Source organism: Lolium rigidum, chromosome 6, assembly GCF_022539505.1.
Source record: "Lolium rigidum isolate FL_2022 chromosome 6, APGP_CSIRO_Lrig_0.1, whole genome shotgun sequence".
In the NCBI taxonomy this organism is placed as follows: domain Eukaryota; kingdom Viridiplantae; phylum Streptophyta; class Magnoliopsida; order Poales; family Poaceae; genus Lolium; species Lolium rigidum.
In genome coordinates, this window is record NC_061513.1 from 143340434 (window position 1) to 143357695 (window position 17262).

The window sequence follows — 17262 nt, forward strand, 5'->3', positions numbered from 1 at the left end:
TACCCACCCCTCCAGGGGAGAGCAAAAGTAGGCATCAACGGGATCAATGGAAACATAAAACATTTCTATATGAAGCAGGCTTCTCCCCATGTTGAGTTGTTAACTGTTACAACAATTGTGACTAAAACTGCTCTCATCTGATCTATCCAAAGTAAAGTACAGCCACAGCCAGGCTGACCGGAGCGGAGACCTCGAGATTGAGACCACGCTTTGGCCAGCGGCGTGGCCAAGAGGTCAGTTTTCGCTGACAAAACGGAAAACAAACTCCAGATCCAGCACCCAACGCGCTATAGAATATCATGTAATGTAACAGACACTTCTAGTAGCACATGCAAGTCAGCTGTAATTTGCCTTGGGCACATTGTACACATGAGGGAATTGCTCCAGCGAATTGAAACTAACAAGTCACAAGCTTTTTTATACACTGGTTGACTGATTGTCCAGGCAGACAGCCAGACAACCAAATACAAGCATGCTGTACTACTACATCCAAACCAGCCTACCGACCAACAGGTTCTCTCTTCCACCTCTAGCAGTTTGCCCAAAAGGGGCAAAGGCTTATTGTCAATTCACTATTACTTGCCTAAATGTCCACTGGAGATTTTGGGATAATACTCCCATCTTCCTGGGGCTCTTATTCACTGTACTCAGATGAGTATGATGTTGCATCTTCATCTGCATTCGCCTCAACACCGTCACCACCATCGTCTCCATCATCGCCTATATCATCATCCTCATCCATCTCATCATCAACATCAGCAGCTGCATGGTTCAGCTCATCTTCGTCGACGTCATCATCATCACTCTCTGCATCCCCTTCAGCCTCTTCATCGTCCTCCTCAGTCTCATCATCCATCATGCCATGGGGTCTGGACCCACCAGAATAGGCTCTGGAGTAGCCTGCCGGGGGCTGGTCGTCGTATTCCTCGTCCATGGGTTGCCCATTTTCCTCGTTGTCTTCTGATTGGTCTGATTGTGATCCAGAGCTGTTCTCGCCCCTGTCGATATACGGTCTTCTGTTCTCCAAGCCCCACTCTTCCGCACCTGAGCTTCGTGGAGACTCCTCGACAGTTGAAGGCTTCACATTGCTAAGCATGTGAAAGCTTCCCAACAAATTAGCCTTTGGAATTGATCTACCTCTGCCCTCAGATGATGGCTGCCGAGGTCTAACTGTTCGACGTCCTCGCCCACGGCCACGACCACGTCCACGTCCTCGACGTGCATTCTTTTTGGGGGCTTTCTCATACGAACCATTGTCATCTGTAAATTCAATCCTAGATGAGCTGCTAGTACCTCTTGGGATCCTTCCACCTCGACTTCGACCTCTTCCTCCTCTGCTACCTCCTCTACTTCCTCTTCCACGACCCCTGCGGCCACTACTGGGGGGGCACCTTGCATCATAAAGGTCAAAACCAGTTGCTTCCGATGGCTCTATATCCTGTGTCTTCTTAACAACACTATATCTTGATGGAAGCTTCTGCAGGACGCAAAAGATAATTACACAACTAAAATGGTAGCGTTATACATGAATAACAACGTGCACATTGTCCAAACAAATCATCAGCTTGAACATTTGACAACAATTCATGGCTTAATTGCATATGTATAGTACAGCAAGGTAGGGTGCAACCAAAAGACAAACTATCAAATCTTGCATGTGAATATTTTTGCAAACATACTTAAATATTTAATATAACTACTTAAAATTTCAAACAACAAAAGGAAATATTTCTTGCACTTCAACTTACCACGGAATCTCCACCATCTCTCTCCTTCTTTTCATTTTTAATGTATGAAACCGCATAATCAAGGTCTAACATTCTTAATGTGACGGCTGCAATAGTGTCAGGAACCCATGGAAGTACAGAAATTCCAGATAGCCCGAAAGGACTCTGGGATGGCATATCTTGTGTCTTTGAGTTAAGCAATTCATTTGATGTTTCAAAATCAGAAGACAGGTAATCTCGTCTTATTGCACCTTCCAGCAGAGTCAACATCTGCAAAGGAGTGGAAAACATTAGCACAGACAGTATGTGCAAAGGTAGAGAAATAAAATAAGTAGGAAGCCAGCATGCAGGTAATTCATGCATCTGCGCAGATGTATAGATAAATTTGCAAGTGTCAAAACTTGAATCATGTAATAATACTCTGGAAACACCAGTTGCTTAGCTATGCCAATTTCCAGAAGAGGTTAACAGAAATGAGTATGTAAGAAGCCATAAGCCATCAAGCTATGCCAGTTTCCAGAAGAGGGTAACAGAAATGAGTACATATAAGAAGCCATGAGCCATCGAAACAATCTTAATTCTTCAATGTAATTGTTTATGCCTGTCACATCAGCATTGCCCTTGGTACTTCAATTCACGTCTGCTAAGGCTGGAGCTAGTAATAAGATGAATATTTCTGGTGAAGTAGTCAAAATCACATGGCTCAAGCTATCATGGTCCTGGTAAATCATGGTTACAGCCAGTTATACAAATCAACGCATAATTAATTACAACTAGACAGTATTTCAATAATTCAATAGTTACCAAATTCACTGACACCGAATAGTACCTATATTTTCATGGTTGTTTGAGATTGTTTTCTAATAAGGCCCTAACCATTCACTGACACCGAATAGTACCTATATTTTCATGGTTGTTTCAGATGGTTTTCTAATAAGGCCCTAACCATCCACAGAAGTGTTTCATCATGTTGCCAGAGTAATGGAGAAACAAATGAAGAACCTGAAATATTTCCTCAACAGATGTGGTGGAGTGCAGTTTCACAGCCCAAGATTTCCGATATCCATCACTCCAAAATGGTTGAAGTGCTTCTGATGGTACCGAAGCCTGCAAAACAAAATACCAATATATTGTCAAACAGCTAATAGCAAAGCAAGCTAAATTGAGAAGCAATCAACAAACGGAAACTTGACCTCAATAGTAACTAACTGCAACTTGAGCAATCTCATTCCAATTGGAACAGAATAGTCCGCAATTTGCATCTTCCAGTTAGGGTCAGTTCTCCGCCTTTCTTCACATTGTGATGTGTGCTCAGAAAAATTGTGAATGGATTTGAAGGTCTTGTGGCAAGAAGAGCAGTGCCTTTCTTCTGTTAAGTAAATCTGATAGCAATAATCACAAGAACACATCAATGCAGAGCATCTTTTCTTTCCATACTTCATGGCACATGTCTGTTGACGATTGAAGCATTCCCTCCACATCCATTTTAAAAAACCATCAGCCCTTTTTGAGATAGCTATCTTCTCCACATCATTGCGCCCAAGTTCTATTTTGAAAGAATCAGAATATGCTGTGACACTATCAGCAGAAACACTAGAAAGACTACTGCTTGGGCTTCCAAACTCGCTACGATAATTTGCACGCACCATATCAGTAGCTCCATTCTTTAGGTGCCTTCCATTTGATTGTTCTATAGCTGTGCTCCTTTTCCTCTTAATGCCTTCCTTAAATGTTGATTCAACCCTTTGCAGCATCGAATGCAACTGCGCCTCCCTGCTGCCACGTGTATCAAGGGAAGCTACTAAAGAATCAAAAACCTGCATTGTTAATAGACAAAATTATTTAGAGATTAGAGACAACATGATTGCTGTAAATTATTAATTATATTCTGCTATAGAATGTGGTGGAACAGATTTCAGATTTCTACATGGTGACAGAAATAAAAATTAGGTTATATTCAAAAAATAGTCACAGACTGCATGCATCTAAGACGAGATGTACTTCACATAGTCCATCAAAAAAGGGGTTTTAATACTCAGACTCAACTTCAAACTAGTTAGGTGCAAAATCTGTGAACCTAAGTAAAAATCTTCCAGCATTCCAAACACGACATAAGTGGTTTAACAAAATTCATGTGATCTGAAAGTTAGTGTGCACTTTTCACATAGCCCACTTGATTTTACAACTGGGAGAAGCTACGTTGCTACATCACAGTATAAAGATAGGATAAAAATAAGAACAAAACAAACACTAAAATTGGCAATTTTTGCTAGCTGTCAGTAGAATTCCGACAGTTCTAAGTTTTTGCTGTGAATCAAGCAGGTGCTCACGAAATGAGTACAATGCATCCCAGTACCAGACATAAAATCAGTCTTCAAAAGTGGGCTAGTGCATCGCATTTGCAAAATTGTGATGCAGGGAAAAAAGATGAAACAATATTTGCTTACATACTCCCCCAGAAATGTTATCCGATAACTTGTCATAGTTTGTATAACAACCAGATTTTTTTACCAACAAGAAAAAGTATGCTCGTAGTGATAAATTATACCACAAAGAGAAAGATAGCACAATATTAGTTAACATATTTCTCTCGTGTTCTGATAATTAAGTTGCAGTTTTGAGTATTGTGTATAATAAATAGGTTAGATCTAATGTGTGCAAACAAAATAAATACCTCCTCTGAGTCTATAACCCTCCAATGTCCATCTTTTGATTCGAAAAAGATTCTTCCTGAACCAGGGTCATTTGGTGATGCAGAAGTGGAGAACTGCCAATACCGGTTTCGTCTCCGATCCTGCCCCAGGGGCAGCGATCTGTAAACATATAGCTGCTCTGCTCTATGACCAATGTATGACTTCAGCTGAGAGCGTGTTTTATCAGCATATGCATACTGCTGAGCAGATAAAACATCTGGTGTTGCACTGATGTCTTGCCCTACACCATTTCGCTCATAAGGAAGATTCCCAGCATTACTCTGACTATGTTGATTAACCATCTCACTGTTATTTATAGCCCCCACATTTCCATCATTGTCTATATCAAGATTACGGACTGGAGTCGGAGTAGTCTCTGTAGCATTATGTTCTGGAACATCAGCCTTCGAAGTTGTGTAAGAATTATACTGCATTTTTCCAGCAAAGTCTTCCTTGGATCGCCTCTTATCAAGTTGTGCATCTGCCCACATTTGTTTTTTTATGGCATTTGCTGCTTCCAAACGCTCCTGCAAGAATCTTATAATTAAATGCTGTCTGAACAGAACGTAAGAACTGAAATGATATTTCTACGACATTTACCTCAAGAACAGCTCGAATAGAGTTTCCTTCGGTGGCAACACCAACAAGTGCGACCAATGCATTCAGCCGTTCTTCGACACTAAGATCGCAATAGTCACCTTCTGATAGTCCCTGTACCCAAGACTCACCTTGGTTGCTTTCATCAATCTCTGTATCTTCAGCATCACCAGTGACTACCTCGTGATGATCTGAGGAAGCTCTGAGAGGTGATACACTTGAAGTACCTGCTGCACTGGAGTTGCCTAAAGAAAGCATGCCAGCACCTTTTCCCGGTGCAATCAAACTAACTGGTTGGGTTAATGCAGTATCCAAACTATCTATCTTCCCCTTTATGTCACCAACTTCAGTTGCTGTTGCTACTACATCTTGTGCTTTAACAGCAAGAAGGGGATCCTTCTCATCTACTACATCAATATTCACATCATCACCGTCAGGATCATCATCACATTCAGAGTCGTCGTCCCTATCAACATCATCCACCTCTTTTTCAGCTTCGGAGTCAGAAAGCACATTCTGAAAAGCCCTAATTTTTTCACGTGCTGCTGACAATACAGCCTCAGAATCAGCTGGATCTTTTCTATAAGGGGATTTGACACAATATGTTGAAGGAGCAGTTCGCTCGAAAAGTTTTGTATCCCTTGACAAGGCAGCAGCTATAGATGCCTCAGGTGTCTTGCTTGTGGTAAGATCTCTCAGTCCAGATTTCTGAAGAGAGAAAGGGTCAATCTATTAAATTAATGATAGTCATAGAAGGCAACGACAAAGCTAGCATATCTTTATGCTGCATACCTGGATTTTTTCTGCAACATCCAATATTGTGAGACCGCTGCTATCTTCCAGAGAAAGCACATGGAAAGCAGCAAATTTTACTGTCCCAGGAGTGAGGCGGTGCCGAGATCGGCGATGGGTGTAGCCTCTTTCTTTCATCAGAGCAGCAGCACGCACAGCTGCTGAACCATTTCGGAGAGTGGATATGACATTCTCACTGTCCCGGCCCTATATACAAATTTGCATACCAACCTTGTGAAAATTCTTCCAGAAGTTTTGTTTTGCCATGCACTACGGCATAATTACTAAATTATCAATTAAAAAGATCCTTCTTTCAAAAGCTAATCCATGAGAAATTACAACAGAAACATATGTGATTATTTCACAGCTACAATTTTGAGTTTTGTCATGATATGCCTTCCTCACCTTGCAACAGAGGCACATTTAACTATTTACCAACAGGCTAAATAGCTCATAAGTAAAACATGGTTACCAACAGATGAAATGTGCCCATTCATAAGCAGACACTTTAAAGATTTCATTTGTACCAAAATTCAAAGAAAGATATGTAGATTAGGTAACTGCCAGAAAAAGGCAAACCATAGTTTCAATTTGTGATTACACACAAGACCGCTTTACAACTGGAATGATCTTATAGTGGTATAGGAAGCACCGAAGCACAAACCTCATTTTCATCACGATAAAAAACATCTTCAGCATTCCTTTTCTTCAACTGAGGTCCAAAACCAGCAGATAAAGCAAACTGCCGCAATATTTCAGGCCAAGTAAGAAGATTGAGGTGGCGCTGCCAGTTACGAATATTGAACCCCCAAGAATATGCCTGTGAAAAAGTTCAAGTATATAAATAGCATGCAAACAACAAATAAGCTTATACAATCAGAGCTTTGAAGATATCTGCACACACACCCCTTCCACAATTTGTGGATGTCCACCTCCTGGATTCACCCCCAGTGCAACCGACGGAGTTCGGGAAACATCCTCAATATCCTTTATGATGGATTTCAGCAGAGCAACATGGAACTCCCCCAACAACCTTGAATCCTACAAAAACAAACCCAGTAAGATAACACATGGCGTCATACACACCTATTAGGCTATTACTATCTTCACCCAACAGCGACAAAAAAACATCAAAAATAATATAGTAGAGGCAGGAGAGATGACATCGAATATATGGTGGATTTAAACAGAGTGAAACTATATGGCATATGAACTTCATGGAATAGTAGAGTAGAACCCTATTGTGATCTACCAAACAAACACAAAGCTATATGTTTCACTTTTGTAGTCAATAACAAACCAAATGCATGAAAAACATCAGAGGTCCAGATAAGTTTACATGTTTCGTTTTGCAAGGTCTATCAGGTCCAACTTTAATCATCAACGTTCAACAAAAATATGCTGGTAAATTTACTGTGATCTTTTTATAGCAAATATTCCCATACAACTTCTTGTGCCCAATCCATATAAATTATAAATATACCCATACAGCCATATGCAGCATTAGATCAGGAACATTGGGTTTGACACAATAAATAATACATAAAAAACTGCACACACTAATCCAACAATTAGAAGAGCTTGTGCTTTCTCATATTTATTATGTCAGGAGTGTACACGTGTTCCCCACCAGACATTTATTTATTTTTGTACTCCCTCCGATCCAAATTAATTGACTCAACTTTGTCTAGATACATCTCAATTAATATGAACCGGAGGGAGTACCTAATCTTGTCAACAGTAGTAAGTAAACAATTTATAAATATATTCTACTCCCTCCGCTCCATAGTAAGTGTCGGGGCTTTAGTTCAAATTTGGACTAAATTGAACTAAAGCCCCGACACTTACTATGGATGGGAGGGAGTATGTCTTTTTCCTTTTTATCATAACAGTCAAGGACATAATTACCCTCTCCAAAGAAACCAACTTACATAATCATGAAGAGACTGAACAAACTCATCAAGTGTAACTGAAGAAAGCCCAAGAACATCAGCAAAAGTTATCAAGAATTTCCACACCTGCAAATAACATAGCAACAGTGTCACTACTAATATTGCCAAATACACACAACTGAACTATGTAACTCAAAATTTGAAATAACATGTGCATATGCTTCGAAAGTACCAACAGTTCTATCAGATGGAATGATATCTGTAAAAGGTATACTCAGCTAAGCACATAACAGGTTAATGTAAACTTGCTACAGGTTCCAGTAATAAAGTGTAAGTGTTTCAATTATCTGTTGGCACTACAAGACCTATAGAAAATATCTATAACAAGACCAGAACAAATATATTTTCAATAAAACAACAAGATAGTCAAATGCTTCTGCTCTAATACCTCTGTGAAAATGGATGGCTAGAATACGGTATAAGTACTTTAAAAGTGAAGTGGACATGGTGCATAGTTTATATCCACGGACTTGACTTGAATGTATTGGAAGGAGTATTTATTTACCCACGTGCACTGGACAAACACAAGGCAACATACACAACCAACAACACAAGACGTGTGTTCTTTGTTGATAAAAAAACATTTATTTGAAAACAGATTGTGTGTCTGCATATATAGAAGGCCTTTATTGGAGCGGAGCTAACTGCAAATCTTTTGGCAACACTAGTAGCCCAAATAAGCTGTAAGACTGAAACAGGAACATATCAGTAACACCATTACCATCAAAAGCTTCCCAACACAATCCTCAGATCCTGTCCAAGGCTTTATCGAAAATGGCACCTTAAGTCTCACCGTTTCAGGGGGGAATTGGCTCAACATGCCTGGAAGAAGGTAGGGTAACAAAAAATGCATTATGCAGTTAGACTTCACATGTTGGAACAAAAATGCATTAAACAAAAGTATACTAGACTAGGCCACAATGTTGAATATCTATTTCCTCCATGCTGCCATACCTAAAAAATAAAAGGGTATTTTTTTATGACCAAACAAGTGCTAACTAAATATATGACTTACTCAATCCTCCAAGCACCAGACAGTAGACACCATCTAACTCAGCGTTTGTTTACCCATAAATTTTCAAGGTGGAATTCGTGTAAGATTCAGGAGAGTAGATTTGATTTTGTTGGATTCCACTTACAATAGTACATAATTAATACCTTATTGTGATAAAAATGTTTTAAAAATTCAGCCCTAAGTTTGCCAAAAAAAAAAAAACAGGTACATTTTACAAATTTGATTTTACTTTAAGTAGAAATCTAGACAAGGCCTTAACAGATTTGTTGCACAGTCCTCTATTGTGAATGTCAGAATGTGCTTTCACTAACCCTAAATTGACAAGTATATAGTATTTTCTAGTGATGACCTCACTCAGAAGTTCCATGGTTTACAATTGTTACATACGGAGTAATATATAAATATAGTTAAATACTGGTGTTACCATTTTTTAGAGGAAAAGTAAAATGTTTCTGGTTTCAGCCTAATGTGCTATTCATAATCTATTAGGGATGTATAACAATATAGATTTATTTCCTACAAAACCATTGAAGTGAACTGTTACTGCTGGTAGAGTGCAATGCTGAGAAGTATAGAGCTAAACTTAATAAGCATACCTCGAAATGAATCAAGCTGCTGCAATGTGTCGCTATCAAGACAGAGCATTGAGTGTAACCCTTTGCTTTGTGCAGCCAACTCCATTAGCTCCAAGCGCTCATCTTCCACAAGCTCCATATACTCCCGGGCAATTCTTCGTGCTGTGGCCCTTTCATCGGCAGCCTTTTGCCTCGCCACCTCTTTCTCTTTTCTGAGTTCCTCCTTTTGTCTTTGTTTCTCTGCCTGAACATATATAGACAGATCTGAATGCTACATAGAGGTAGTGGTACATATACTACAGCACTATATTGAGATACAGTCAGTCCACTTCAAAATAACTACAAGACTCACTCGTCTAGATTGCTTCTGTAGAAACTTCTCCATGCGCTCATGTTCCCGCCTTTGCTCCCTTTGTAATCTCTCTTCCTCTCTTTGCCTTTCACGCAGAAATCTCTCCTCTTCCTTTTTCCTTTCACGGTCATTTCTCTCCATTTCCTTGCGCATTTGTTCTTCTCTCTGCAAAGACATGAAACCATACATGACTGTCCAGTCAAAGTATTTATATCTGCTGATATCCAGCAATTAAAACGAGCAGATACCTTTCTCCTCAAAATATCTTGCTTCTCAAGCTCCTTCCTAATTCGTCTTTCATGAGCTTCAACTTCCTTTGCAATTTTTGCTTCCTCATTATGCTGAGGCACATGTCAGATAAATTTAATATGGTTGTTGGTTGAAGAACAAGAATACAAGATGCATATATGAGGTCAGAGAAAAACATACTTTTCGCTTTCTATCCACTCGAGAAGCATCTTCGTCATGATAAGCCCTTGTTTCCGATGATACAAGTGGATCTTCGAAGCCAGCAACTTCAGAAATACCAAACTGACCATCGATTGGTACAGAATTAAGGTTGCTATTAGACTCATTCGCCTCATAATCTGTTGGTACTGCAGGAAACACCTGAGGCCTGCCAGATTGAGGCAAAAGACCTTGGCCTTCAAAAGCATAACCAGGTGCCATCTCCTCAGATCCATGGAGAAGATGCGATCCTGGATTGAGAGATGATACCCTCGAATTTGAAGCTTCAACTGGAGTGTCGTAGTAATGAGATCTACTTGCTCTGTCGTATGTGTCACTTGGCTGCTCAGGAAGAAATTGATACTCATGAACTGCCCGCGATCCACCATGAGGGTGAACTTGAGGTGGATTAGCAACAGTTGTTTTTCTCTTCCCAGGAAATGAATTCGGAACAAAAGGGTGCTCCATGCTGGGCAGGAATGACGATACCTAGGGGGGGATGGAGAAGAGGATCAACAATCAATTAAAGGTAGGTACGAGGAAGAAATTGGATGTGCGTGTGTGTGTGTGTTGGGGGGGGGGGGGGGTCAAGCCTTAGAATTTATATACTGCACCAACAGCTTCTCACTTTCAATCCTTAAAATACAGATCGTGGCACAAGATGATAAGAACAAACAATATAGCAGCATAGAGACTCGTTGAGACTACTGTTATAAATAAGCATGAAAAGTTGAAAACTGCATAAAGGGGAAGTTCAATGGAAAGGGTGCCGATGGTGACACGCATATCGATGGGGTCAAACCAGTTAAGAAGTTGAGCATGGCCAATGATGCTGCATATAAATGCAGTCTTACTACTTTTTGCAATGATGAATTACATGAACAAGCCATCTAGCAATACACAGTAATGTTGCCATGTCAGTATCTGTTGGCACCACTCTATTACCATTTGTCAGATCCAAATACATGGCCTAGACCAGATCATGAAATCTCCACATGAGGTGTAAGTACAATACATAGACTCATTTCAGTGGGACAGTACATCTTGGTTTGGAGCTAATAGGTTAGGATAGTTACCATGGTATTTGTAATTGCCTACACTGAAAGGTTCTTTGAACCAACCATGTAAAAATGGACTACGATGCCAACTCACAACAACCATATATGATAACATTAATGCTGAAGCAACGTACTCTAGAACATACGCGAACACAAGATACAAAACAATTTGTGCACTGAAAAAAATCCAATACACACATATAAAGCACAAAAACATACTTCTGCGAGTTTCCCAAATATTTACCTTCAAGAGATTTGGATCATTCCTAGAAAATATCTTTGCATCATAAGAGCGGACAGGCTGTTTTTGTTGCTCCGGAACTGCATGAGAATAAGTATGTCAGCAATTAGAAGGGTATGAAATTGTAAATAAGTGGCACAATGTACATGATACCAATATATTCCATAGAAAGAACTTCTATTCAGCAAATAGAGAAGCTCAACAGTACAGGCCTTAGGTATATGTCCTTAAGTGATTGCTTAAATGTTTATCTATCCTTTTACAGGTATATACTGCTAGGGGGGGGGGTCTAACGGAATGCCCACTCTAGGTGCTACCATCCAAAACAACGCTTTGGCGACTGGACGATATTTGCATGGATTGAATTTACAGAGACTTCAGGCGGTGGGCGCAAAACAGCCTACATGCCCGTAGCTCATTCCTGCACAGTACAAAACATAAAAACTTGCTCAAGCAAGTGAATCTTATCCGATACAGATTCATCACTGATATGGCCCTGATACGTGTCAGGTGAGTATCCCTGATTAAACGATTAAAACAAATTGATGTGACCCCAATATGTGACTGATAATTTCCTGGTACACTGTCGATACGGCCCAGCCCAGTAAGAGGCGTATGTGCAGCCAGCCGTAGCATCACTACCTCCCTGATGCCCATGTCTGACTCCATCCCTCTCTCTCTCCTGTCCTCCCGAGCGGCGATAACGGCTCCTTACCTCACGGCGGCAGACTCCTGCTCCTCCTTCCTCACCTCCTCATGGCTGTGTATGTCCAAACAGCACCAGTATCAATCCATCCCTGATAGCCCTGTCTGACTCAATCCCTCCCCCTTCTGTCCTCCCGGGTGGCGGCGACGGTCCTCACCTCCTGCTCCAGCAGCTCACTGAATCAGCAGCGGGAGCAGTTCCAGCTCCAGCAGTAAGTACTCTCCCCCCCACCCCACACCCCTCTCCCACAAGAAGAGCTAAAAACAGTAGAAACATATCATAAATGGAACTTAATGACATAGCAACAACATGAAAGTGATGTGGTGGACACATCCACATCACACAGAACTGCTTGTCAAACTACCCAAGAGTGAAAAAAGATGGTTTGAATAGATCAGGTTGCTTTTCAAAATTTCAAATGGTTTATGCTTCAGGGTTGAAAAGTGAACTTTTGCCTAACAACAAGTTTGAAGAGTAAACGTTTTTCTTAAAATTTCATTATTGTTTGATAAGATCCTACTGTATGTAACTCTTATCCAAGCACCCCTCACTAGGAGAAATATTAGTAGCTTAATAGTTAATACATGGCCCTATAAATAAAGTTCCAAGGGATGCTTTTCCTACTTATTCGAGAAAACGCGAAGGACCTTTTTGTGTTTCATTTCATTGAAAGGATAAAGTTTGGTTTACATCCTCTTAGGAGGCAGGTTACATATCAAGAGCAAACAAATCAATGCACATCCCAAGTGGATGGCCTGTGCGGACCCAGGAAGTTGTCGATGCCTGGGTGCGCCAGAAGGTAACTAAATGTTTTCGGACAAATACAAACATCACATTGAGCAAATATTGTTTTCAAAGTAGTTATAATGCGTAAACATTGATACAATAAACCTGAGTTGCCTCTGGGAGTTGGGGCACGGGTTTCAGGAAGAGTAGATTTGGGGGATCGAGGAAAGCTGACTCCGGAGAAAGAGACCTATTCGAGTCGCTTCTGTCGCTTGGTGTGGTGGTGCCTTTAGTGGACAGCAGCTGATAGGCTCCTTAATCCTTGCCAGGGATGATCCTGATAGTTCGAGGGTGTGCCCAGGTCGAACTAAAACCTTGGACCTCGAACTAACCACCAACACCACTCGTTGAACACTTAATATTTCAACCCAAAAACGAATGCCTAAAACTGGTAGAAAGTCATGACCGCCGCTCTTCAATTTGTTGAAACGACTAGGTGAACATAGCAAACTGGGAGAAGGACTAATCATGCTATTGCGACTGGCCAACTGCTCGCATCGTAATTTTCCGTTCCACGAAAAGGACACGGTAAACAAGAAAATGCCTTTCAAACCTTTTGCACAGGACGAGAGAATTACAAAGAACACTTTTTGCGGGTAGAATATTTATTTGTTTGTTTATTGCACGTAAGATTTTATCTCTCCTTGTGTTTTTTTTCTCTCCTTGTTTTGGATTCCTTATGTTTCCGTTGGGTTTCATATCTAGCCTACCCCAACTTGCTTGGGAAAAAGGCTTTGATGTTGTTGTTGCTGTATTGCATGTAAGCTTTTAAATCCACATAATATGCAAATATAACTGCTAGTTTTGTTGAAATTGTTTAAAATTCAAATATATTTCTTTTGCATGCACGAGCTGGAGCTCCTTGTTTTATGCTAAAAATACATTTTGAGTAGTAGTATGGACTAGACTGCTGTGTGTTGAGCGATGCAAATGGCTTTCATTGCTGGTCGGCATGTAGACATACACACTTCAGCGATAAGGAGGGTCCAGCCTCAAGGCCCAATTGGCTGTGAACACATGTGCACAGGCTGCACAACGGAACACACCAGGCTCGCTCAGCACCTCAGCATCCGCTAAAAAAAAACAAATCAGGCTCACTCTGCCCCTCGGCAATGTTTGCCCATCGATAACTCATTCTTTCTAAGCTGGATTTCGTCTCATGCCAGGCGTGCATGGCCACGAAGCCTGGGCAAGCGCCCGGGCAACAGGGGCGCTAGGTCCGCCAGTGTGGATGGCAGTACTACTCGCAGTCCCTGGGCGCCAGCTCTTGCCCATAGTCTAACCTCTTCGTTGATCTTTGTAACCAGGGAAGGAACCGATGGTTGGGCGCCTTCAAAGACACACTCTTTGAGGTGCTTCTAGGTCATACATGGGATGAGTAGGGTGGTGGGAGGCAAGGCCCTTGCATAGCTGCATGGGTGTGCCCTGCTTTGCTCTATGCCACCAGTCCATGAGCGAGTTCTCGTGGTCAGGCCCTCTAGCTGTCATTCTTAGACATGCAAGGACTTCATGCCATGTTTCCCGGGCAAAGGGGCAGTCCAGCATCAGGTGTCGCGTAGTCTCTGGTTCCTGGTCGCGGAGGAGGCACCGTGGGTGATATGGAAGGTTGTGGCGAGCTAGGCACTCAGCAGAACAACACCTGTCTTGGTTGGCCAGCCTATGGAAGAATCTGACATTTGGTGGAGCCCATGTTTTCCAGATCAGCTTCCAGGAGTAACAAGTCGTCGATCCGTGGAAGGTGGCTATGTAGCACGAGCTCGCAGAATAGGTGCCAGATTAGTTGCCTGAAGCAGTCCACTTCCCTGGATCATGTGCCAAAGTTGTAAGTGCTGACCAATCTCATGAATAACATGCACTCCCTGAATGTCTCTTGCCCAGCTGTTCCCCTGTAGCCCGTCAGACACGGTCCTGATCTTGCGACGTCTCTTGGGTATGCAGTTGTATAGTAGTGGCGCGATCTCTCTGATGGCTTGGTCATTGACGCGAAGAAGAGTGTGCGTTCCTTGGCAGAGAATTGCAGGCTGAGTCCAATCTCGGCTGTCATCTGTGCGTGAGAGCCACAGCCATCGCAGTCTTAGTGGTAGACCTGAACGCTTGAGATCCTGGACACCGAAACCTCCATGGGTTTACATCCTGACGGCAGACGTGCCACCAATTGCCATAGTTGGCAGCAGCGCGCCCAGCCCAGAGGAAGCCGCGCTCAATCTTCTCAATTTGCTTTAGCGATTTCTTACTTATCATTCTAGCTTTACTTTGATCAGTCATTCTTCTCCAACATATGCACTAAGTAGATTTTGATTACTAGCTAATGACTCATCCCAATCCCACAGCGTTGTTCTTCACTTCGAACGCGGCTTCAGTGATTTCTTACCGCTCACTCGAATGGATTGAAAACTTTCTCAGAATATGAAACGAAACATTTATGATATAGTGGAACTTTTTCAATTTTTTCTGAACAGTTTGAAATTTTGAGTTCAAAATATGGGCCAACCTAGTCCATTGAATCTTAAATAGAGGGCTGAGATTGGTGACTTTGCTTCTCAAAGTCACTGAAGGTGCGTCCCTTCACTTCCTAGTTACAGGAACAAGAGATAATGGGGCTGACTACCAGGAGAGCTCCCACACGCGCGACACAGGACATAAGTGGGACGAGCAGGCATCCAGCACGTGGCGAACGCGGGATGAGCCTGGCTCCCTTCCCCTGGTGGTTTTAGTTGGTTTTATCCTGTTTTCTTTATCTAGTTTATCTTTTAGGCAGTTCATCCATACCCAAAGACGGTGCATCTGAAGCTGTAAATCAAAGCAGTATACAAAGTGTGAAAATAGGGCAGTGGACCGTGCGCTAACAAGACGCAGCGCAGAACATCTAGAAGGCAGTATAAACATCTAGTTAGGGTGGTGTACTTACAAAATGCAAGGCAGGACATCTAAATAACTGGGAGTAGAATAAATTCTAAGTAACTGTTCACCATACTACTAGAGAAAACTGTAAGTAAGATTGTGGGGTTCATCAGACGGTAAAATACTTTGGTGCAAACTCACGCCGAGGCCTTCAAATGTCCACTATGTTGAGCTACAAGTCAGCTTAGGGTATTCTTAAAACTTGAGAGGTTTATGAGGAAGTAAGTACCAATGGGTGCACCAAAGGCGCCTGGAGGAAGCGGATCAAAATCGCTTCCGAGCACGGGTCCATCCTCCCTCATGGGCTCCCCGAGCTGCGACTCCACTGAAGCGACAATCCTGAGCTCATCCTGCCTGTACTGCATCGCCGGCACGGGTGGCGCCAGCATAACAGGCAGCGGCTCGTAGTACCTCCTCCCGATGTCAGGCCCAGAGATCCTGGGCACGGCGGAGGACCGTCCGGGCCCCCTGCGCGTGTGCGCGGGGTGCAGCGGCTCGTCGTACGGGCTGCCCATCATGTGGTCGCTGCTCGCCAGCGGCATTGCGTGCAGCGGCGCTAACGCGGGCGATACCGTCAGGGGCGCGGCCGCGGGGACGTCGTCGTCGCGGCGCTGCTTCTTGGCGGGCGGCTTGCGGTCCTTGAGGCGGCGGTGGCAGAACCACATCTGCAGCTGCCTGTCCGACAGGCCTATCTTGACCGACAGCTCGGCGCGCATCGCCTCCGTCGGGTACTGCTCCGCTGCACCCCGGGAGACCGAAAATGGAATCAAATCCGTGGTCGGTGAATTCGGAAGGGGGAAAAACATGGAAAACATTTCGGAGCATGGGAAGTGGCGGCGCACCTTGGTATGTCTGCTCGAGGACGTCCAGCTGGTAGGGGGTCTTCATCATGCGCTTGGCCGTCTTCTCCCCGGAGCCAGAGGGGCCGCCGCCGCCCCCGGAGGCTGAGGCCGAGGCCGGAGCCGGAGCCGGGGCGGCTACGACGGCTGCCGGCGCCGGAGGCGGAGAAGGAGCCGGGGGCGTCCTCTCCTCCGGCGGCGCCCCGTCCGCGTCACCGGCGGTGGCGGCGTCCATGGCGGCGGCTAGAAACCGGCAAACCTAGATCCGAACTTCGTCCGCAGAGCCCTTTCCCCTGTCGTAGGGTTTCCACGCACCAAAACAAACAGCAACAAATGCCGCCGCACTTTTCCTCCAGCGTACTACGTAAGTATATAGCGAAGGCGAGGAGAAAAAGGCAAATCGATGTGCGGCTGGATCTTCTCCGGCGCGAGGGAGGGAGCGGGATAATTAATACGCAATGATGATGGATTAAACACTCACTACGAACAAGAGCAGATGGACGGGGGCAAACAGAAACACGCGAGGGGCAGCAGCGGCGGTGGAGTGGAGATAGGGATGTGGGGAATGAGGAGGAGATTGG

At 43.2% G+C, this 17262-nt stretch overlaps 1 protein-coding gene across 1 annotated transcript; it reads right to left on the minus strand.

Annotated features, from left to right (window-relative positions):
- Positions 1 to 302: 302 nt before the first annotated feature.
- On the minus strand, positions 303 to 16794 carry LOC124666348 (homeobox-DDT domain protein RLT2-like). Its single transcript, XM_047203687.1, has 18 exons — positions 16685 to 16794; positions 16072 to 16581; positions 11453 to 11529; positions 10133 to 10639; positions 9952 to 10044; positions 9704 to 9868; positions 9373 to 9595; positions 8483 to 8583; positions 7741 to 7827; positions 6716 to 6850; positions 6474 to 6629; positions 5810 to 6016; positions 5021 to 5725; positions 4402 to 4947; positions 2921 to 3544; positions 2730 to 2834; positions 1749 to 1997; positions 303 to 1477 (listed from the first exon to the last, which is right to left on the minus strand). The coding sequence occupies exons 1-18, from the start codon at positions 16731 to 16733 to the stop codon at positions 635 to 637; spliced, it is 5382 nt and encodes a 1793-aa protein (XP_047059643.1). The 5' UTR covers positions 16734 to 16794; the 3' UTR covers positions 303 to 634.
- Between the last annotated feature and the right edge of the window lie 468 nt (positions 16795 to 17262).

Coding starts and splice junctions, on each gene's coding strand:
- LOC124666348 (XM_047203687.1), bottom strand. CDS start 16,733: ATGATGAAGACCCCCTACCAGCTGGACGTCCTCGAGCAGACATACCAA. Junction 10,045..10,132: donor GAGTGGATAGAAAGCGAAAA/GTATGTTTTTCT, acceptor CATGTGCCTCAG/CATAATGAGGAAGCAAAAAT. Junction 1,998..2,729: donor CTGTTGAGGAAATATTTCAG/GTTCTTCATTTG, acceptor ACTCCTTTGCAG/ATGTTGACTCTGCTGGAAGG.